The sequence below is a fragment of the Pygoscelis adeliae genome, unplaced genomic scaffold (genome assembly GCF_000699105.1).
Source record: "Pygoscelis adeliae isolate BGI_AS28 unplaced genomic scaffold, ASM69910v1 Scaffold7, whole genome shotgun sequence".
In the NCBI taxonomy this organism is placed as follows: Eukaryota; Metazoa; Chordata; class Aves; order Sphenisciformes; family Spheniscidae; genus Pygoscelis; species Pygoscelis adeliae.
This window is the reverse complement of record NW_008825268.1, coordinates 1,204,377-1,229,329: the sequence shown is the minus strand read 5'-3', so window position 1 is coordinate 1,229,329 and position 24,953 is coordinate 1,204,377. Positions and strand designations below refer to the sequence as shown.

The window sequence follows — 24,953 nt, the reverse complement described above, 5'->3', positions numbered from 1 at the left end:
CTCTGAGAGAGTAGCTGGAAGATGGATGCTTTTTTGCCTTGCTTTAAGTGGTGCCCTCTGGATGAGACAGGATGGGGCAGATGAAGAATAGAGCAGTTCTTGCTGTGAGCAGCTGGGCTTGCCTCATGGGGGACGCACACAGACTTTGTGTGATGCAGGAAATTGCTGAAGTGAGTTATTACGGGCTGGCCTGAAAGGATAGACTAAAAGAAAGGAGCCATCTTGCAGAGGTAGAGGGGGTAGGCGTTTTTAGACTCTTTCCTCCAGTTTTTGTGTTTACCTGTCATATCCCATGACAATGAGTTTTCTCTCTTTTAAAAATTACCTTGTTATAGCTTGTGCTCTCATAAAGAGATCCAAATCCCTTTTGATGTTTCCAGTGCACCTACTTCAAGGCAACAATGCAGGCAATTCCCCTACAGCATGGAGTGACTTCAGAGCCCACAGTTCTGCTGGATATGTCACACGTTTCCTTCAGAGCTTGCTAGTGCCTTGCTGATGTGAAGTGCAGGTAGACCAACCAGACAGACCATGTCATGAATAAGGCAAGGATTTGAGTAGGAGTCATGCTTTTAATTTTGCACTTTGCTGTAAAAAGGGAAACCCTTGGCCATATTCAACAAGGGAGACTGAGAGAAAGGTTAGACCTTCCCCAGTGGGTCAATAGCCAGTAGTCACGGTACACTTAACATGATGCTTGTTTTAGGAAAAGTTCAAGTCTAGTGAAGTGAGCTTTCTAAGCATTACATTAGTTGACTTTCTGGAAAAATTTTACCTATGTAAGATCAGAAGTTTCATTCAAGACACTAGTTTTTTTCCCCCAAATAAAATTAAACCTTTCATGAAAAACTGTTGGGAGGTTTTATTTGTTTTTGATAAAGAGAATGAGGTAAACAGTTCCACTGTTGAGTGCTTCATGGTTTGAACGCTTTTTTTAGTTCAGTCCTTCTACATGAACATATTTCTTGGAGTTAATTTCTAAATGAACCGAGAAATTACAAAAAAATCTCTTATCTAAATACTGTTTAGATAAATCTCATACTCGGATGTTGTTATATAAAAGCTCATATCATATCAAACTAATAAAGATAATTACGTATTGCACCTAGTATATTACACTCAGCTTGATCTAATGGATATGTTATCTTGATTTTTTAACTTGGCAAAGCAAGTTTGTTCATGTCAGACTTTCATGTATAACAGGGCACACAAAATCCAGAAAAATAATAAAAACAGCAGAGTTTAAAAAACATGAGTAGCTTTTAAATGATGCTCAACAGTTTTTGGCTGTGTGTTTTCTCCAGAGGTCTTGTTAGGTTTGGGGGTTTCTTGTTGTTGCTGCTAAATTGGTAATTAAAATAAGTATAGGAAGATTCAACTGCTGTGTTACATAGTTAATGGTTGAACTTAATTCTACCGATGCAAAGAAGCTGTAGTGTATTAATTATGATTGTCTTCAGCCTGTCTTGTCTTGCCCTGGTATTTGTGTATCTATATGGACACAATAGGGAAGATTTACAGCAGAATTTCACTATTGATTCCAAAATCTTGGGCTTTTATCCTATGAAAGTAAGAACGAACAATCATTAGAATTTAGGTTCCTTGTTTAACTACTTTTGCAGCAGGATTACTGTTCACAGATTCATAGTTCCAAAGGTCAGGCTGCTTTTCTACAGTACTGGATTGCATTTTAAAAAAAGAAATGTTTTCTCTATCTGAAGTCTTTTAGATAGCTCCAGTCCAAGGCAGGCAATTAATGTCTGTGCTCAGTGGAAGCTGAGAGGTTGATAGGCTCCATAACATAATGCCATAGTGTTTCTAACCGCTGATTCTAATGTTAATTTATGGGTTCCAAAATGGAAAATTATATGTGTGTGTGCATGTGAATAATCATTTTAAAAAACCCAACAGTGCAGAACACTTCATATTTTGTTTTCTTTGAACGTTGCTATTATCTGTGTATTTTCCACAGAGGAAGAATGTATAGTTATTAATGTAATTGGGCAGTAGCTCAAGGAGTGAATAGAACTGAGATTTCCTCCATTAATATTTCAATCAAGACCTGATGACTCAGTTAACAATAGTAATGTATTCTCCTTAATTTACTGCCCTTCATACTGCTAGGGTGTCTAGATAGACCCCATGGGTTAAATGTGGAAAAAATGGGCCTTTTTACAGCTGCAGAGTTCTGCTCTGATGTTTTGTTGTTTCTCCCATTCTCAATTTGTTATCTCTGACAGTGGGGTAATGGTCAGTGAGACCTTGAAGGTAGCAGCAAAGGAGCGTAATTTTCCCTAACTGACAACTCCCCTAACATTAAGACAAGCTCTTCCTTTTTCCTCTGCTCTTTTCCTCATGATACAAGTCCCGGATGTTTGCCCCTGCTCATCTTGAACCTTAAAGAAATTCAGTTAAATGGCAGATGCATACAGCTGGTTCCTGGATGAGAAGAAGCTGTTAGTTAGCCAGGGACCAATTTGCAAGGCGCTCCAGTGAAATTTGTCTGAAGAAGAGATGCTCCAAACTTTGCTCCAAGGGAGATTAAGCCTGGGACTTGGACACCCTGTCCACACCTGGTTCGGTTCCACATTGAATGAAACAGGGGTCCTGGTGGTGTTATGGTAGATTATTTTATAATTAAAGACTGAAAAGCAGAATGCATGTGCAAAAGGGGTATCATTAACTTACTGCTGAGCTCTTGATGCTGAAAGCTCAGTGCTATCTTAACGTGCACTCTGATCCAGAGAATATTTATTACTGTTTGATTTTGCTGGGACATTACAGCTAAATAGTAATCTTTCCAGTTTTATTTTTATGGGATCTATGTCTGCAGAACTCAGATTTCCTGGTGTTGGTAAAGGAAACACTAGCTGTGCATTGAATAAAAATAAAGTGGCACTTTGGAAATTAAGTTTCAGCAATAATATTGAGAAACACTTTACAGAACCATTACCTTTGTCTATTTTTTTATTATTATTATTATTACTACTACTATTATTAAAATCATTTTCAGGTGGTTTATACTGAATTGACTTATGGAAGGGAAATCAGAAAGTCCACATTAATTTTGTGGCACAACATCCATGTGGCTTTCTTTTTTTCTTTGGTTTGTGATACCATGCTTTTTCTGCATTTGTGGAAAGGTTATTGTGTATATGTTGATATTTGAGAATGTCTGCGGGTAAATACTATGCCCTGCTAAGCAACAGCAGTTATTTTACAAGGGCTATTTTTCACATGCAAAACATGTACCAACATTTGGGTTGTTACCATGGACTGAGTACGATTGATATTGCTGCTAGGCCACCAGGTAGATTTTATGTCCTTGAAATTTTTTCGTGCTAGACTGCTCATATGTGTTTGGTTATCTTTGTCTTTTATTATGTTATCTTTATCAAGTTTAATTTGTCTGTCAATATCTTGGGAATTTTGTGTAATCACATTTTTATTCCAACAGTGAATTTATAATTGGATAATACTTATTTAAATTTTCTTTTTATCAGGATTTATTGGTTCATATTTTATTATTTAGAAATCATGTAAATATACAAGTTTTTTGGGTGTTTTTTTTTTAGCACTTTTCCCCCCTGTAAGTCTGTTGAAAACTGTGGAGGACTCAAGAACTGCGCTCTGGCAACATTTTTATGCTTAAAGTGGATGGCCTGCTTGCTCTTTAAATATAGTGGATTGCTTTTAATAGTCCAGAGCCTTTTTTTCTTGTTATGTTTGTCTTGCAATCCTGCCATGGGAATAATACTAATTTCCTAGTTTGATCTCAATAGTATATGCGGCCTTGAAGCAGAGACTACTTCAAGACAGAAAAGTAAATGAACAATACAATAAGATACAAAATGGCACTTGCCAAAGTAGCCTGCTGCCTTTTTTTGGTGACATTTTTTAAACAAAAGGAATTCCATGAAGCATTAAATACTGGAAATTTGTATTCTAATGCCATATGAATGAGACTGGAAAGAGTCTCCTTGGTCTCCAAGTTCAGGCAAAAGATCACATGCAGGAGAAGGTAATTTATTTCCAGACTTTTCAAGCAGCTTCTTACAATTAATGAGAATTTTTTATCCCCACTACTTGGAGTGGAGAGGAGTTTTCACATCTCACTGTTTGAGAACTATCTTCTAATTTCCAACTGAAATTTATCTGCAGATAATGAATACCCATATGTTCCTGCGTCAACACTGCTCTTCAGCTTCAATAGCTCTTTTCCCCCTTTGCTCTTAACCCCTGAGATATTTACAACAGCAATCTAATCCCCTTTAACTGCTGTTTTGTTGGACTGAGTTCTCCTAAATGGTTCAGAGATGTAATATGAACTACAGGGTATTATTGAGTAGTGTCCCTCCAGAATTACTTTGTGGTCAAACCTCATTAACTACTTTCCTGAAATGACTTGTTGCAAACAGTGAGAATATACTGATAAAGCAATGCTGATAAAAAAAATGTAGGAGGTTTTGTCAATGAAAAAGAGAATTCAAATATCTTATGTCAGAGGAGGAGTGATTTTTTTTTTTTGCAGATTTGGAAAATAAAAATGGAATTAAGCTGATGGTATAAACTCTAAAAGTATGACAGAGGTATGATTAACCTATGTTACCCCTGCTCTTGAGAGACTGATTCAAGCTGGAATAAGTACAAAGAACGCTACTAGGATGAGTAGAGGAATTTCAGATCTTGGCTTTGGGTTTTTTGTTCTCTCCAGAAAAATGCAAGAAATTGTCTTTCAATTCCAGTGACAATAAAATGTTTTCTTAGAGAGAAAACTTGTTCTTCAGGATATGATTACACTGTTTAAAGCTGGGTTTCACTTTTAATAGAAAGTATTTTTGTTACTATTACCCATGAAACCAGTGATTTTTATGAAAACAGAGAAATGTGTCTTTTTTTAATACCTCTGTCTTCCCATCTTGAAGACTTCAGTTTTTTTAGCAGGAGATACTGTGGTTGGATGCCTCTTGTACTGGGAGAACAAGTCAGATATCAGTGATGACATCTGACGTATGCTACTGCACTATGTAGGTCACTTAGGGCCTAATGTGGAAGATGACAAAAAATAATTAATTTTGATTTCATGCTTGTGATTCCTTAAGGAAGACTTTAATGGTGTGTGTGGAATATCGAGAGACATGTACTGAGTCACTGCCTAAGAGCAAGAGCTCAGTCTTTTGGAAGCAGTGATTACACCTTCTAATTCAAACCCTCTGGCGAGGGAGATGGCTTTTTTTCGTAATATTGGAATGCATCTTTTCTGCTAGCTATTATGTGAAGTAAGGATATATATCCTTAGTGATTGTGAGAAATGTGTTCCTCTTCTAGCAACCAGGAGCTGTTTTTTAGCACACTAAGTGCCTTGGTTTGCACACAGCCATAAAATCAAGGTCTTTCTATTTACAAGGGTATAGAATAATTTATATCACCGTAACTTATTTAATTGCTTTCTTTTTATGTTTAATTCCTAGGGTCTCCGTGTTTACATGTTCTACGGCCATCTGCATTCCTGTAATCATGCTACATTCAACATGAAGGTAAGTTCTGTGTACGAATTTCCTTTTTTTTTTTTTTTTTTTTGTTAATCATCATGTTCCTTGCTCTGGTAAATAGTGTCATGCACGCTGGTGAAAAATATACCCCTGCAACTGAATTCAGTATTAGTAATGACTTCTAGAGCAGTTCAGTGTGGCACAGACCTGCCAGCCAGAGCAGGGTTCCAGAGACTGTTATAATAAAGCTGCTCCCTTCTTGCACCTACCTCCTTTCTCCTTTGATCAGTGCATGATATCTAAGCCATTCTCCTTTGTCATGATCATTTAGTTACATTACTTAAATGAAGTTTGCTGTTAGTTTTTTTCCTGGATGGTTAATTTTATAGTTGTGGTCTAAAATGCATCATTTTGGTTGGGATTGGTAACAGACTGTGATCTGAATGCCTTTTAACTTTGAAAGGGAAGTGATTTTTCCAAAATGTTTCTTTGAGGTGATATGAAATATTCTGCAATGATCAAAACATTTATGATGTATGGTTCCTCTAGCTCTCCTGGCCACACTGCTCTTTAAAACTGGTGTGGAAGTGGTGAGGCATGTGCTGGTTTCTGCTACCACTTGCACTCTTTTCTCTCAGGGACCATCTTTCCTGAAAAATATCTCAATGGTGTTCCTGCTCTCTGTGCTCTCACTGCCATTTTTATTACAAGCAGAGCAAGGTACTAATTTTTACTGTAGGAGGTCCTGAATATTCTCCTCTTGTTCAGTATCAGCTACTGCTTTACCAACTGCTTATGTCAACCCTATGTGTTTATAGGGCAAACCCTAGGGGTTGACATAGCAGAAGGTGTGGGATAAGCTTGTGTCAAGGAGGGGAATAAGAATTCCCAAGGCATCTTAATCCTTTCCTGGCGGCATGCGTGTATCTGTATATTTGACAGGCACAACATGCCTCTCAGTATTTTAAAACACTGTGGTGTAGAACAAAAAATATTTAACAGTAGCAAGAATTATGAGGGAAATACTATACCAATACTATAACACTGTCTTTAGAGCATGAGGCTCTTTGTAAATACTCACGTTAATGTGACCTATAATGATTAACAGGAAGCTTAAAGACTGTGTGCTGATAATCTTCCAGATAAGCGTGTTATTTTGATAAAGAATATTATAGTTGGCATTAAACTCTAGACAAAAATCATTGGTTGACATTCTCAATGATTGAATTAGTAAAAATGGAAACAACTAGTGCAGCATTGATTAAACCGAGTGAGGAATATAATTTCAGAAGCTGTAATTGCAGTTATATAAATTAACTCTGTATGTACTAGAAAACTACTGAAAAGACTAAGTAGCTGGTCCCGAGTTGTACGTTATAGTTGTCACACTGGTTGGCTAGCAAAGCAAGTGCTGTATTTCAACCAAATATAGCACCAGAGAACTGTTTTCTTACCCTCTAGTGCTTGCCCACTAAGAAATTAAAATATTCCACCCTAAGCAAGCTGCTTAAGGTGTTTTGAGTGACATTTTTTTTTTGTTAAAAGATGCATGTTTTATGAGGAAAAAAGGTTTTTATAGACACATTAGTATTTTCAACAATACTTTCATGGGAAAGATTCTGGAGATTGATCACGTACTATTAGGACAAAGGTGCAACATCACTTCTAGAGTGGCCAGCAGAAAGCCTAATGGTTAGACCTGGCCAAAGAAGCTTTGGAGCCAGGCAAAGATTTGTTGGAAAAGTCTGGTTTCTTAAGTCTGAAATGGCCAAACAGAAGGCTGATTGCTGATAGAATCCTACCTGGATTTTCTTTCATTTTTATTTTTATTTTTATTTTTTTATATCCTAATGTCTGCAGATCCCATGCTTTGTCAAAAGTCTTGTCTATAGGGTCGGACTGTGTGGGTGCAGTGCTGTAATGGTGAAAGATCCCAAGAGATTCACTCCTTTTTCTGCTTAGGATATAGGTCAGTTTAAGTAGGCTCCTAAGTCACTTCAGTAGGCTTGTGATAGTCGTGTTTCAGGCTGCTTGGTGCCCAAAGGATTTTTGAAAGAACATGAAATTCTAATTACAAAATGTCCTGTACAGAAAATACAGAACAAATTTTCCTGTTAGATCAGAGAGCCATCCAGGCAGTGTGTCCAAAAATTAACAAATATTTTAGGGGAAGAGTATTGTATGAGGAAGAAGGAAAAAAAATAGTACATTTATATGAATTGAATAAATCCTCATTAAACTCTGTGAAACTGATTAAATCTGAGTTATTTACTGTAGCATGCTTCTGAAACTAGTTAAAACTGTTTTAGTTCTGTTAAGTGGGTGACATTTAAAGCCAGAACTCTTAACAGTGTTCAGAGTCCGTAATTAGCAATTTTTCTATGGAACATAACTGCCAGTTTGGCACCTGAAACGTGGCCATTTGTTGGAGGCTGTCTTGCTGGGGCATGAGCTCTCTGGAGAATCTGGTGGATAGTCACATTGCCCTGATAGATACTCTGCTCTAACTTCTGTAGTTGTGGTTATGTCAGGACTTAAAAGATAACTCTTCCAGCAGTGTATAAATTCTGTGGTTTTCCAAGTTGGTTCTCTGCCTGTAGAAAGTTTGAGAAAATTTGAGCAAAATCCATATAGATGCTTTTGAATTGAAAATGTAGAAAAATGCATCTTTCCTCCTAAAAGTTAATATTACCACCCCTTTTACTCCCGTGTCCCCGTAACACAACTAACTTTGTAGAGAAAAATGTTTCAGATGTTTCTTTTCCACTGAGGGCTAAGTCTTTGAGTAGAAACATGTGCGTGTGTTTGTAAGGGTGGTTTTTTAGAGGCTACTGTGTGTGCTCCAATTCTCTTCAAAGGCTCTGAGTGCAGTAGAAGACACGTGAACATACCTTATGTGGGAAAGCAAAGATACCCACTCTTGGGAAAGCAAAGATACCCACTCTAGGGAAACCCGGGTAAGACTGTACCTAAAAGGCAATGTAATTTCCCCAGTTTTTGAACGTTACTGGGATTTGAGGTTGCCCCACTTAATTGTTGGATTCCATACGACTTCACAAATGTAGGCTCATGGTGGGCAAAAGGTGGTGTAGGGAGCCCCATTGCTACCAAAGTCCCTACATCTGGACATCAAGGCAGGGATGTCCAAGTCAGCCCTGGCCCTCTCCTTCTGTCTTGTGGATAATTATGGAGAGGATATTATGAATCTGCATAATTTATGCAAAGATGAAAAATCAAACCACTAACATTTTTACATTAGTACATGTTTTTGATCAACAACTAGGGGTAAACAATGCAATTTCATACAGTAGAATTTATACAAGGAATGGCGATCTCTTCTTGAATGTTGGCATGTAATATAAAATATAAGTATGGCCTAAATAGCATTTGAAATAAGTTTTGTACATACTTTGTACAGCATTTTCCCAGCTTGGCAAATCACCTATGTTAATGAAGTGTAAAGACTGTGGGTGCTTGGTTGAATCATTATGAATTTAAAGTAGACCAAAATTTGCTGCCTTATGTGTATGTATATATGTGTTTATGTTCAAATAAGAGTATGATTATAATTTACCTGTGTTTGTATCTGCCATGCTGTGCTTGTATGATGTCTGCAGGTTAAGCAATCATTACAGAGGTTACCAAGTTTCCTTAAACCGAAAAAGTATTTTTGGAATTACAGTTTATATTAGGAAAACCTAAAAGACTATTTAAAAAATGCTTAATAGCAACTGCCCAATTTTACCTCCCCAAGCCAAAATGCAAACAGCATTTATGTCATTCTTCCATTGATTTACTGAAGGACAAATAATATCAGACAGTTTTTAAACAAAAACAAAATTTCAATTTTGTTTACCTCTTCAGCAGTCCAGTTGGATATCAGCTATCATTTAGCTGGGCCAATAATATTGATATTTGATGTCAGTTCTTATTCATTACTGCACCCAAATGATGCAAAAGTCAGATCTTTCAGATGTTTCTATGGATGGCCAAATAAAGCCAGGGATGTCTGACCGCATCTAACAGACACAAACAAGAAAAGAACAGAATACAAAATCAAAACCCTATCTGCTCTTATTGTTATTTATGTATTCAAAGTGTTTACCTCTCTGTATAAACTGAAAGCCAGTTACTTACAAAGGTTACCTAGTAATATCAAACGTGTTCAATTATACATGCAAAAGGGCTAATAGGTTCTTCCTCTAGTTTATTTCTGTCTCCATGCGTAAGAGATATAATTACAGAACTGAATTACATTTTAAATACAGATTTTAGTATCATTAGTTAACCATTTTCAGTCCATCGAACATTGTCAGAAGTGAAAAAATAAATCTATTCTGTCTCTGTGTCATGGCAAAGAACAAAAACTGCATCAAAATACTCTCATTTCACTTGTTGGCAAAAAGCTCTTTCTGATAATAGTGAAACTCTCAGAAAACTGCTAGAATCAACTTCCAGATCCACTCTCTGAAATATTAATGTTTTTGGAAATCATTTTTCTGGAATGCTCTCTTCCCTTGGCCAGGCATACTGTTTAATCACTTCCCATCATCTCTGACACTATTGTTATTCACAGACCCCTACACTTAGCACGTATGTGCCTTTTTTACGCATTCTGTGTAGACCAGATAAGATGTTCTGAAACCACTCTAGAAGAATCGGGTAGATCCATCTTTATTTTGATCAGTTTAAATATTCTTGCTATCCAACTCCGATATCAGAGTCTTAACACAGAAGGCTAGATAAACGAGTGAGAATATCCCTACCAGATATCCTAGAGGTAAAAAAGTTCCTCCACCTCTTTCTGTGAGGAAGCTCCAATACGTATGGACTTATCTGACCACATTCAGAAGGCCAAGGAAATTCATGATGCATTGGTTTGTATGGGGGTGGCTCTCCCAAGGTGCTGTATTTCTGTGTCCCTGAGAAAAGAGACAGTCTTTTAGCAAAGGTACTTCAATGGGACTGAAAAAAATCCAAGCCTGATTTTTAAATGTCACATCTTGATTGTGTCATTCAGCTTCCCATCATCATTTCTAGTTCTTTATCAGAGATTGCTTGCAAAGAAAAACTTAGTAATAGGTGTCATACACCTCAATAAGTCAATGACAGAGAAAAATCATTTTTTTCTTTCATGCATAGCAGATGATGGTGACCACGAAACCTTTAGTGTCAGTGTTTACATACACCAACTGCCCCTAGAGTTTACCTCTGCACTTCTAAATCAGCCAAAATGCAGTTCCTTCACTGTCTTAGTTTGGGAGAAATTTGGCTTGCTGGATTATTTTTGGATCAATTTCTCAGTTATAATTTCTTCGGAAAAAAAAATATTTTCTGTTAGTCTTAAAGTTTGTTTAATCAAGGCCCAAGTTGCCTTCAGAAACTCGGAATTAACCAGCCCTTCTATTCTCCCCAGTGTAATTTATTTGTCTGAGATTTTAAACCCAGTCCTGTCAAGATTACTAACTGAAAATAATCACAGGTCAAGAAAATTCATCTTCTTTTGTTGTAAGTGTTTGACACTTTGTATTTTGAGAGGTGAGGTTAGCTCATTCTGCCACAGGACCTCTCTCCTCCAGCCTCGGGGTTTAGATCTTTCTTTCATTTACCACAGGGTTGACTTTTAAATTTTTTTTTAAACCCAGGAATCCCTTCTGGTGCTCTTTGTTGTCACCATGCAAGTACTCTCAGTAAATCACAAAGTATCCTGTAACATTCACCCAAACGAACAGGCAAAAGCTTAGATTTGAGAAGACCTTCTTTTGTTTTTCTTTCTGATGGTAGGTTCTAGGAAAGTATTTCAAACCCATCAAGAAAGGGAAAGTGAAGAATCTTACTGTAACATTGACCATTTCTGAAAAAACTACTGCCTCGTGTTCTCTTTTCTTGCTTTGCCATGGAAAAAAAGGAACGTAGTTTTTCCCAATAATGGTATTTGTAAAGACATCACTTTCAGCCTTCTCTGTCACCAGGCATTACGAGATGAATATCTGTCTGTCTGCGGGTATTGCCTTAAGGCCTCATGTTCTCTAAGAGGTGTTGCATTCCTACCCGGTCAATCCTTTCAAGTCCCCTCTTTGTGATATGCACTCTTTGCTGGATAACAGTAGTTCTACGTGGTCTTGGTGCAAGACAAACCTCAGGTTAACGTCGTGTCTACTAGACCTGGACTCTGTAATTATAAAGTGAAGTAACTGAGGGACAGCTGCTCTTCCTTGGGAGCAAGCTGCATATACCATGATGGCTGAAAGTCTCTAGTCATGACCACTGGGACTTCTGTGCTCCAGAAGTGGACTACATGGAGATGGTGTAGATGAGGAACATCTACACAAGGAAGGTGGGAAGCAGGGCAGGTGCCTGCCATCATACTGTCTCATTCATTCATGCTATGGCTAATGTTCATTTATATTGTTAGTAAATGAACAAGAGAATTGACCTGCTAACTTCATACTTCACTGCTAATCAAACATACATTTACTCAAATTTTAGGCTGTATTTATAGAATATTATGAAATATTCTGTGAGTATTTTAAATCTAGGAAATTTTGAACCTGGGAAACTGAATATTTCCTCTTGGAGGTATGCAGTATACCTGGCCCCTTGTAATTTCTTAAATTAATTATAACTTGCGCTTTAGGATGTCCTGCTGTCCCCCACCTCAAGTGGGACACCATGCTGTCTCACTGGGAAGTGCTGCTCTGAGCGAAATGAGAAAGAAGGCTGTTTGTTACACAGCCAAACTCTAATGCTTCTGAGATGTGGAGACAATCCAGAGGTAGGCAGAGAAGTTTTGAACCAGCAGTAAATGAAATATTTAACTTTTCTAATTGAAGCTTTTAATCAGATTTTGCTCTCATTTAAATCTTTGCGTATAATGAAGCTTTGTCTCAACTCTTCATGATAAAAGTTTGGGGCAATGCTTAGACATTTGGATTTTAGACAACTCTGTAAAGCCCAAGAAGAGAAAATGTGGTATCACTTTTAACTAGCTTTAACATAATTTGGTTTTGAGTAACTTTAAAAAACCTGTATGTTTTAGATCCTTGGAAAGATCCTCAGCAGAAACTGATAATTAACTGACCATACAGTATTTTCTTTTATGTTTTCAGACTTTCTATTTACAAATATAAACATATTGTTATGTCCATTTGCTTATTATTACAACTGAAAGAAAAAGAGATCATCCCCTTTAATGTGGTTTTGTTTGCTTAATTCTGTGTTCTGCAGTGAATGTGACCCTCTATGTCTACAATACATGAAGCAAGCACTGCTTAGCATGCAAAACTGCTAGCAGTATGGAAAACTTTGCCCTTCTTTCTCAGAGGAGAAGAATTAATTTGTGTATCCCAAAGAATAAGGATTTTTTAAAATTACATCTCCCGGCCCAGCACGCCAGACTTTCGTGTGGCAGATGTACACTGTGGGTCCAGGCCCCAGCATAATTCATTTTTCATTTTAACAACTGGTTTTTAAACGTGCCATTTTGCAAAACAAACAAAATCAGAATACAAAGATACATCTAGATTCTTTTAAATTCAATTTCCCACCTGCAATACAGTCAAACTTGCCTCTCTGTGATATTTCACAGGAAATAATGTTTTAAAATACATGAGAAAGCAGCATACGATCCCTACACTCTATCCTGTAACTCTCTCATGTGACAGTCATTTTCTTGATAAATTGTGAGACTTTTATCCGCAGTGCCGTTGTTATCACTGACTTGAATGGGAATGATTGCAGACGCTCAGCGCTGAGTTGTGAGGCTGGAGCTCCAGACGTGCCTACTCACGCTGAATCTGCTCACCCAGCACTCCCAGTTTGCTGTGTTCAGGTGTGGGTGGGGGCTCACGTTAATTAGCCAGGTTACCTGTTGAAATAGATATAACTATCTATTAACTATAAAACGATCAGTATAGTTTTGCGTTGGTTACAGACAGAGAGGTAACAGCTTTTCCAACAAAAAGCATGTTTGTGCAAAGTTAACTCTTCAGGAGGGCTTAAACTAAATTTGGGTTAGAGACGTGGGTTTAGTTTAGAGCAACGATTTGTGTTTAGTAAGAGGACTCTTGAACTGTTTACCACTTATCAAATCATGACCAAAGGGAAGCAGGGTGCTTGAAACAATGCTGCATACATGGTTGTATAGCACGTGGCTTTATACAATACAAAGTTGGATTTTAAATTAATTTATACAAGAGTGAAAGTAGGGCCAAATTTGGAAAGGCCTCTCTGTTATGAAAATGCAATTAATCTGTAGTTGAATAAATATCACTGTTAGCAGGTACTTGAATATCAGAATGATTTAATCTGAAAATAATTGAGAATGCACAGCTGAAGTCCATCAGGGAAAGGAATACACATTATTCTATTTTGATATTTAGCTGGGTTTTTGTGAGGAAGTTCTTGAAATAATGGGATGAGATTTGTTGAACTGATCATTCTTTCACCTGAGATACTTTGAAACTGTGAGAAACGTTCGTACACCTACCAGGGTTCAGAATTGGGCAAGCTTCTGTGAATACATTTTATATATTGTTGATATTTCTTCTTTATGCATTTCGTTTCCTTTAAAAAATGCTGAAAGACAAGAGCCAAATACTAAGTTGAACTTTTTCATTTTATATGTTCCTTTGATAGTTTCTGTTTAAAAAAAGCACATGTAGTTTACTGACACTTATTTTCTTTCAGTGACTTAGATGTTCTGCATTTCAAAATAGACAATTTCACATTTCAGCAATAGATCTGTTGCCACTAATACTAATTTATGAATTTATGAAAGTATGTATTACATCTAATATTAACATTATTGCAATGCATACTACCCAGATTTAAAAAATTTACTTATTTAGACTTTAAGGAACTGAATGACAATAAAATCTCTGTACATGAACACGGCATACCCTAGGAATTTGTTATGCTTATTGCTCTTAGGAGTGTCTAATCAGGTAATGATGGCACCTAACTTCACTTTAGTCATAGTATCTCTCAAAATACAGAGAAAAGCCAGTAATGGCAATTACCATTCATCTCTTCCTCTCACTGCACAGCTCCCAGAATTCAAAGGCACTTCTTTGATGGTTAGAAACGAAAACCAAAACTGATTATTTTAAAACTCTCTGCAAGAGATATTGCTCTCTTTGCAGTACTGTTTCAAGTGCAATGTCAACTATGGCTAGCAGTAACTCTGCAGGGAGTGCAGTGATCTTGGGTTTCATATGTAAATTTATGCAAAGGGCTTCTGAAGCCTAGCATGTCTTGTTCTCCCCAAACACCAAAAGATACTTCGTGCTACTTGATGTGGCAAAGGGAAGAGAGATTCCCTATGTTTCACACAGGAAGAGGAAAGCCTGCAGAGTGCATGTAAACAAACAAAAGGCCCATGATCCATCATTATTTCTGAAAGTCAGTAGAACTGGAAATTCTGCTGCAACAAAGCTCTGCCATTTGCATTGATTATTTTTAATGGAGCTCCTCCTTTGGAGGACACAAGGGGTTTTATCTATCCTCTGAAAGGATAAAATTAATAACCTAGAAATAATATAATTTTAGGTTATTCTTCATCTTGATCAAAATCATCACTGAGAAAATGAGGATAAGAAGTAAAAAAAGGCTATTTTGATACCTTTAAATTTCTTAGTATGCGATGGCCCACATACCTGTTCATTTATCAGCACAGACAACTCATCCACATCTTTTTTCCACTTCCCGATATATTTGTTTCTCCTCTGCTTTCTAATAGCAGTAGACTTTTGGTCACTGATTACATTAAAGAGACATCTATGTGCCTCTACCCTTCTGTAATAAATTTCCCTTCTGCTCGAAACCTCTCCCGAGGACTGTCTGGTTGTTCCCTTTGCTCTGTTTGGTTATCTGCATTAGCACTCACTCCTCAGTCAGCACTTTTCCACGTGCCTCTCTCTCCTTTGTGTTTTCCACTAGGACTTGCTGTCTCCAACTGCACACTTCTGAGCACCTCCAGACAGTCCTAATGTTACAGCTGAAGCTGGTCAGGTCCCAGCATGTACCAGCAGTAATTGCAAAGTATTTAATCTTGGACCATAATTTAGAGTGGCTAATTTGAAGAACCCTACATTTTTACAGCACTTCTGATGAGCTAACATTCTTTCACCTTCGTTACAGTATGTGATCAGTATGTCTGTGTTCTAGACTGCAGCATCGTGTGAAAGAGGAAAGCGTTGACACAGAATTCCCCTATAATGTTTGTAAAGTGTGTTTTGACTTACCAAATTCATTCTGAACCTCAGCTGCTGGGGTGCCTGAAGGAAAAAGAGCCAGCAAAAGAATTGGAGCTGGGACAGGAATGATCTCTGCTTCCCACAGGCATAAAACATCAGTTATCCTGAGGCGTCTCCTTTGAGCTAGCGGGGTAGGTGCTGATATTGCCATGTAAGTGGGATTAAGAGAGAGCTTGGAACAGATTCTTGCAGTTTTGAATCCATAATGTTTTTTAATAATAGATATTGTATTGCCTGTTTGTTCAAATGCTTGCAGTGCACATACGGCTGGATTAGAGGATGCTTTTGCCCCCGAGTATGCACAGTCAGTACGCTCTCAAAACCTGCACATTGAACCATAATATCAAGGCATTACAATAGATCAGTAATCACAATAGGTATGGCAAAAATAGCCAAATTCTTACAGCAAGTTGTACCAGTTCTACACAGTGCAAAATTAGGAGTTGTTTATTGTCAACTGCTAATAAAGTTGGAGGGTTCTTCTGTAGGAACCAGCAGTGAAGCTCTGAGAGATGATTCTTTCTGCATCAATATCTTGGATTCACCTCACCTCCAGAAGCGCTGGTGTCTCACCAGTTTGTGTCTATTCAAAGCTGTAAAAAATGTCACAGGGAGTGAGAACCAGACCCCAGTTGCTTGAGCTCTGGGTGTTTAGTTGTTTTGAAACGTAAATGGTCCTTTGTCACTTTGAGTGATGCAGAAGTCGAAACTATAAAAGGAAAAAGCTAGTAAAAAAGTAGATGGGAAGACACTGGCACTGCCTGTAAATAACCCTTAATCACCCCTTTTCCCCCACTCTTGATGAAAATAATTATTAAAAATAGACCGCTACACTTTCAAAGTGGTAATCAGTGTAGCTCTGTATTTTTGCCGGGCTAAGTAATTCCATGTCTTTTTAAGATGATGCTATTTTCATTTGAAACTGAGATGATTTAAGCCTGATATTTCAAATATGGGTGGTGATTGATTAGTCATCAGTCTAATAATGGACTACATCTGCATTTTTCCTCCATCTTTATCATATTTTACATAATTCATTTGTCTTAATTGGTCATTAAAATCTTTTTCCCTGTAATGACTACAGCAGATTCACCTGCCCTTGCTTGGATTCTCTTGAGATCCCTCTGCCCTTGCTTGCTTCTGCTTAGAAAGCCCAATTCCACCCTGCTGGATGGGGTGGCACAGGGGATGGGACTCTGTCTGCTGTGCATGCCCCCTGTTATTTTTTCTGAGTGTAGTTAGTTTTTGCATTACAACAAGGCCTGAGGTAATAACTCTCATCAGGTTTCTGATGTGCTTCATGCTGTAAATGTGGGAGGTAATGATTCCTTCTCTTAAAAATGTTCACTTTAACGCATATAAAATGGTGGTAGAGTTAAGTGACTTAGGCTGTGTCCCACAAGGAGCATCTTAGAGATGCAGATTATTCGAGTCTGTCTCAGTTTGAGGTAGCTGAAGCTATTCCTCATATGGCCACTTTGTCTACTGGCACTTACTGGCAAGGAGTTTCTACCACACTTAATGTACACAGAACAGATTCCTTTTACTTAGTTCAGAGACTGGTAACAAGACTAGTAAGACTGGTACCAAGCTCATCAGCCCTTTGTTATGCCAGAGGTCAACCAGATTCCCAATAGTAATAGAAAGGGAAAATAATTATCAAGCTTCTTTCTAGTTAGCAAGGGGCCTAGAGCTTGAATCTGTTTCCACTGAGGTTGATGAAAATCTTAGTCTAGTCATCATAAGAGTCCCTTAAAATATACTTCATACAGCTACATCTGTTTTGAAAACAAAGGACTTGCAAATCAGTAAACTTGACTGATTTGACTATGAACTTGTCATAGTGAAAATGAGTTGCCTGTTTACTCACTATTTTGCCTTTTTAAAAATACTTGCAAAAGGTCATGAAACAACTCCTGACCTGCCTTCAGAATTAAACTTTGAAGAGGATACTCCTGGGAAGAGTTTATCACAGTCTAAATTAGATAAAGCCACTTGTTGCAGTTCATGTATTATTGATCTTTCAGCAATAAATCCAGAGGTGTGTTCATAAGCAAGAGACATAACTATTCAGATTTTTATCCTTATCGCTAGTGTGAAACAACAATTTTCAGGAAATATTTGCCTGAAGTGTACATGGTGATTAGTCCCGTTGTTAATCATTATTAATATTCACAAGAAAAAAATGTATATTAAAAAAAAAGGAAAGAAGGAAACGGATTTTTGAAACTTCCTGGAAATTATATGTCTGTTAATTCCTGATGTTATAATTATTTGTGTTACAATGGTTTGCAAGTGCCAATTGACATTGGGATTATGTTGTCTATGGGGCTGAGCATAACCATTTTAATGGGAGATCTTCTGTGTTATAAAGATGTTCATTAAGTCAGCAGGGAAGGTAAAGAGTGGAGGGTGGAACTGTAAAGGCAATTAAAGGACTTGCAAAGTCCTTTAAGGGGAGCCTGGAACAGAACCAGTCTTTGAATCCAGACTAATTGAATCCTTGTATAAATTCTTTAATTACTTCAGTGTGCACACACAAAAAAAGTACCAACTTGATTATATAGCATAGGAAGCAAGTCTTACCAGTTTTATGAATCATTCTACATGCTCTTTGATTAGAGGAAGTAATAGAACTGAGCTGTGGCTGCTGCAGCATAAAATGTAGTGCAAATGAAAATCACTACAACGTAAATCTGCTTTTATACATTTTCTCCTTGGATCTCATTGTCTCCTCCTTTTACATGTAGGAAAATCAGTCAAGCCCTGATGGTCCAGCTTGCTGTTCAGTAAAATGTGTCATGAAAAAGACATCATAAAAAAGACTTTAGTGTGGCAAGAAACAAAAAGAAGAAAACGAAGAGCAAGGCAGAGGGCTTTTCCATGAATAACTAAAATAATAACTGTAAAAGGAATAAAAAAGCCAAAAGCTCATAGGAGAATTCAAAGTGCTTCCACTTTAAAGCATTTGAAAATGGCCTGTGGCCAGAGGCAAATGAGTTCATTTAACATATGACTTATCTCTTTCTTTTTCTTTGAATGGCATGTAGCTTCAAATTATCCTTCAGCTTGATTACATTCCTGGTTTATTTCTTCCTATTGAAAAGTTGTTATCCCACATCTCCAGCTCACTTGATTTAGAAAAGGTATGTAATAGAGATGACATTAAGCGAAGAAGCGGTGAAATGTAATAGCTGGCTCATTAACAAAATCCTTTTGGTATGTTTTTAGTGTAGCAGCTGCCTAGGTATCAGTAATAATTAATGCATTTAATAATAAGTCTGTGGACAGAGTATGCCAAGGCTGATAAAATACCTGTTAGCATGTGTTGCTGTGTTACTGTCAGAACCCTGTGTTTTCTTACTTCTGTTTGCAGACGAGGTCTACTGCCTTTTCATGGAAATCAGGCAAAATATGCTACTGGGCATTGCATTTTATGCACAGTTTGTCTATACCAGGCATCTGGGAGGAAACTGACAAAAAGTCTGCAGACTTTTGACAGCAAGAATTGGCTGATCTTGCTACTAAGATAGATTGTAAACCCTTTGGAGCAGGACCACCTTCTCTAGTTTGTTTACACAGCACCTAGCACGGTGGCGTGGTGCTCCCAGACCAGGTTTCTGCAGCACTGCTTCTGCTCAAGTGGTATCTGCAAGGATCAGGGGGGCTTGTCCTTTCTGATGTGGCCACAAATCACCTCATGAAAGAGAGCTTAAGTAACGAGTTAGGGTGATTCAATGTATCTGGTACCTACTAACGATTTGACTGTGTAAATTCCTGCGGGGGGGAGATTTACTTACCTTTGTATTTCTTAAGCATCTGTGGTGGAAATGGGAGAAAATAAATGTGGCAGAGAATAGGATGGCAAGATTGAAAGAGGATGGGGCATGAATCTTCTCTTGTGGTGTGCCAGCTACTGTAGCAAAATTAATTCATACGAGGAAGAACCTGTAGTAAAAGTAGATCAGATTGTTTTCCTCATAATTATGCAACTAGTAACGATCCCTTAATCTGGGCCAGTGGGAAGGTCAAAGTCAGCTCTACAGTTGCAGTCACTTTGTGGCAGGGACTGTCTCTGATCAATGTTTGCATAATATTTATTTCAGTGAAGCATTCTTGGTGCTATTATCATCTATTAGCTGAACGATGCTGTTATTTAAGAGAGAAATGTCATATTGAAAATCCATGGACACAACTGTTGACGATGTAAGAAGGAGTCACAGAACACCTACTGGAATGTCTTCTGTAACTGCACTGAGTGGGTTATGTGCAGTCTTACCCAGATGGGCTGTCCCCTTGATCTAGTTCAAAATTGCTGAGTTAGTTACCAAAGCTGTAATTAAGGAGCATTTATTGAACCGAAGTGAACTGAAGTATATTGGACATATACAAAACAAGTTTGAAGACAGGCATATTCTAAACCATAACAAAACCATCCCCAAAAAGGTATTATTTCCTAAAATGCCTCTACGGATGGAAAAAATCAGAAGTAAAATGCAAGAATATGTCAAAGTCATATTAAAGGTTATGAAATAATGGGTATAAGGGATACCAGTGATTTCCAGTGGACTGTTGATAATGTTGGACATAATCTTTGCAGAAGAAAGTGAAAAGAGAGAGGATGGTGAGGTGTGGAGAGCTGGTCCAGAAGCCAAGTACTAACACTGAGGAATGGAGGGATCTTTCTACATGCACATACTCATTTCCTCTTCCCTTTACTGGCATGATGGATGATGACCTGAGGAAAGGAGACATCCCACTGGATCATGCTTGTCCCACCCTCCCACTTCATAGTTGCTGCTGTGTGCCAGCTTCACCGAAACCTCTGCTCAGCGGAGATAAGCATCTTTAACCTCTCTGGAAGTCAGGTTACAGGGATCTCAGAATGGGCTTCCAAAATTGGTGATCACTTTTGCAAGAGTTGCTTTATAAAAATCAGTGATAGGTACATTCATAGTTAATCCAGACTCCATGCTATCTTAAAGGTGTGGGGAGGAGAGAAGAAAGAACTTCAGCTGTTTAGCCCAGAAAATAGTGTCTGAGGGGAGATATGAATGATACTGTAAGTGAAGTGCATCAGGGACAGGGGAGAAGGGAGGAGTATTTCTGCAGAAAACCCCTTGTATGTAACCTAAAGGATATAGATTGCATGTGAACAAGCACTTTTAAACTCTCGCTTTATACTTAATGTGCTGAAAAATTTATAAATGCAAGAACAGGCAGGTTCTAGATCAGCAGCAGGGGGTGGATGGGGGAACTGCTGCTAATCTGGAATTCAGTACTTTTATCAAGGCAAGCATATGAAAGCATTGCTTGTATTAGTAGGAGGCTGGATTTGACAACTCTTCCAGTCTCATATCCATGATGATGCTTTTCTTTTTTCCCATACAAAATTTGCATTATTGAGATCCAGTTCCAGCCATGCCACAATTTGGAGTGTAGCTGTGTTGTTTGGGTTTTTTTGTTATTTGTTTCCTGAACGGCCTGCTTGACCTTGTCATTTGTATAGGCTGAACTTCATGAAAGGAGCCAGATGAAATGAAAGAGAATTAGGTGGGTACAGCTGGTGAGACAGTTAAACAAATAGCTTTTCCATAATGCTCAGCACCACTATGTTGAGGTGTGATGTAGTTACGGTTACTGAGCTTTTTTGCAGAACAGAGACTGCTGAGAGCTTACGCATTGCCGGCTGAATTCTCCAAGCAATGATTACTTTGTTTCTCGGTGTTACTCTGTATTAGTCCCTGTTACAAGCCAGAATGGAGTTTTGACATTTTAGGTCTCCTCCAAATGAACCTAAAGACTTCATTATACTTATACCATGATAGTGTTTCGCAGGCCATTACTTTCTACTTGAGAAGGCAATGGATATTTTCAGATCTTAATTCCTCTATTTGCTGGATAACTCCACACATTTTGTTGCAGGTATTATTTACATGAAAGATGTAAAAATTAACTGAATATAAAAAAGTCATGGATGCAGCATCTGACCCAAGTTTTACCTGATTCTCAGTTCCATACCATTGTGATTCTCCTTCAAAACAATATCCTTTAATCTAATCTTACACTCTTGCGTAAATTGGAAAAGACATTGACTTTGATAACTCCGAGTGCATACCAGCTGAGCTGGTTTGAGGATTTTGAATTTTTATTTAGGAGGTTAAAATGAAAAGTAAATGTTTCTACATTGGTAGCTAGGGGTTTTGTTCTGTTATGGTGGCAGGAATTAGCTAAACAAAATTACGTCTGGGCATCCTTTACCCTGCCTTCTTTGATTTTTACATTTGTTCGTATGTTATGTATACAAAATACTTCTGCCACTTTTTTAGTTGTGGTTTGGGTTTTTTTTTTTCCTAAAATAATATTGAAGAGAGGCATGGGGGACATGGTCCTGCTATCTTTCCTTGCATAGATAGTCCCCACATGCTTCTGACTTACTGAAATGATTGAGATTGTCCTTAGCATGGCTATTCATGAATGTACAGCAATGAAGGAGTGTATGTTCTGCTCTAATCTTATGCTTCACATTAAAAACATGAGTAGACAAATTAAAAATCAGGGCTAAGGGCATCAATGAGTATCCAGCCCTGGATCATATGCTTTCTTCTTTGCAAAAGTGCAGAAGCAATGCCTTTATTTTGTTTCCAACATTGACAGGGTGATACGATTGCTTCCTGTGACTCCTCTGGTGTGATGAAGGTCTGGGACATTTGGAAGTCAGTCCCTATTTTAACCGTAGATGCAGGCCCACATCCTGCCAACCAGGTTGTCTTTGATTGCTCTGGTAGGATTGTAAAACAACTTTTTCTATCTAAGACATGTTTTATTTTTAAATCTCTCTAATCTCTCTCTGGGTCTGAAGCCAGATAGCACGTGTAAAACAGCATAGATGTGTAAATTTTAAAGAGCAGATGCCTCATTGTACCAATGATCAATACACTTGTTTCCTACTGACTAGATTGGCAAATTGGACTAATGGTCCATTTATATAAAATGAAAAATGTCCAATAACAAAAAGTGCAATTAATTACAAAAATATTACATAAAATACAGAAATGATCACAGGGTAAAATACTTCATGAGATTACCTATGTTCTAGTGAAGTTTATTCTCCATTACTGTTTGTTCTTTTATTTGCTAATTCTGTAGTTGCATTTCAAAACCAATCTTACTAAGTCCTTTTATTATTGCCTCAGAACTTCATTGTGTTGACAGGACTGCTCACTATGCACAAAGAATTGAAGTAACCAGTTATTTTTCATCATCAACTATGTATTACCATGTCAGCAATATTGTGAGTGAACGTGCATTTTCATTTGAAGAGGGGCTGTTGTAAAATATTTGGGGTTTTTTGTTTGTTTTGAAACCAATATTAATCTTCAATTCCAAAGTGTGGACAAGCATTCATGTTGCAGCACAAAATTAGATCCTAGCTTAGGAAATCGTTCTTACTCAAAGGTAGTGCAATATGATATGATATAATACAATAATATATAATGTAATATAGGTATATTGAAAAATATGTATGCATTTGCATTATTTGTTAAGTGCATAAAGTATAATGTTTCAACAGAATATGAGAGAGAATTAAGGAATCATTTAAACAAAAATAATAGTATGATTTTGTGTCATAATGACCCACATACTGTGAAATGCATAATATCAATATATTGAGTCACTTGGCAGAAAATTTTGCCATCAAATTCTATAGTATTTGTATAGTCGTTTCACAGATCTCCCTGCTGTACCATTAAATAAGGTATTTTCCTTTCCAAGGGAAAAAAAAAAACATTGACACTGTCCATTTTTGACAGCTTCCTAAAGACAAATTTGACCACTATTCTATTTATGTGTGTAATTTGGAATAAGAGCTTTTTTTTTTCTTCAGGAGGATTTGAAGAAGTTTTGCATTTGTTTTCTGAAGTATAATGTTGGGTCATTTGCAAAGGAATCACATCCCTGAAAAATGCAGTAGCAATGTTTCTAGGCAGATAGGAACTTTCCAGCAGAAAGGTTATCAGCTTCAGGTAATCTAAATGGGCAAATTTTTCCATTATTTGGATAAAATCCAAAATTTTCTCTGCAGGAGTAACCACACAACAGAGATATCAAATTGGGATGGATGATCACGATGAGGCATAATGCAACAGGATGCAATCACACCTTGCTAAAGATAGGAAAATATCTAGCTAGAAGAGACTATTGCAATGCCTGTTGTTTGAAGAGAGATAGTGCCTACATCACCTAACTAGGGACAGAGGGCGAGGCATTATCCACACACACAGACTGAAAAGGCAATGCCCATTCTGAATAGGCACCTTGTAGAAATACAAGCATACTAATATATATTTGTTATGGAGCAGTATTTAACTTACTTGATAAGTGGCTGGAAGGAACGCGTTTTCTACACTGCATCCGCGGGGAATGATGCAGTACTGTTTAGCAAACCTGGCCTTGCTTGGGTGCAGCTGGTTTGGCTACTGCTAGCAATGCCGTGTGGGACCCAGTCTGAGGTGAATATTTCTGGGACCCTGGGTTTGTGGATGTTTAACTCATGCTGACACCATGTTGTCATAGCTTTTTTTTTTGCTAATACTGGAGTTGCCAAGCTAGCTAAACCAGTTAGCCTGAGTAATCCTAAAATGGCCCTTGATGCATCAGTGAGAGAGGCTGAACGATGTGCTTGTCTGCAACATCAGAGGGCTAAATAAAATGATCCAGCAAGTTCCTGCATTGTTTGTCTAAACAGTAATTCATGGATTTGGTCAATCTAAACTATTCAGTCAGTCATTTGAGTGGAGTTAACTAATAAAACATAACGAGGTTGAAATAAGTCAAACAGCCAGAATACTCCAAAAATAAATGGTGATGGAAGAATATATCCTATGTTTAACTAACAGCCTGTTGGGCACGGGACATCTGTCTCATTTGGGACCTCTGCCTGTGGAGAAGTTTGGGTGGATCTTTCTGACCTTGTCAAAGCATGTCTTAATTTCCAGTTGTATCCCTCAGTCTCTCCTGGTGATATTATACCACCTAGTGTAAAATACTTGACTGCACTAATAGTCACAGACACTGGAAACAAATTGTTCAGCATCTTACAGGTGGATTTAATTACTATATTAGAGAGCCATGGTTGAGTTTTTTTCTTCTGTTCAGTAATTATTTAAATTATACCTAATAATGTTAGAAGGGGTTTATGAAA

At 37.6% G+C, this 24,953-nt stretch overlaps 1 protein-coding gene across 1 annotated transcript in view; it reads left to right on the top strand.

The window, feature by feature from the left end:
- SPAG16 (sperm associated antigen 16) overlaps window positions 1–24,953 on the top strand; it is a 418,055-nt gene that overhangs the window by 282,117 nt on the left and 110,985 nt on the right. Inside the window, 2 exon segments of the mRNA XM_009329669.1 lie at window positions 5,472–5,537; window positions 22,406–22,532. Coding sequence (XP_009327944.1) covers window positions 5,472–5,537; window positions 22,406–22,532 — 193 coding nt within the window.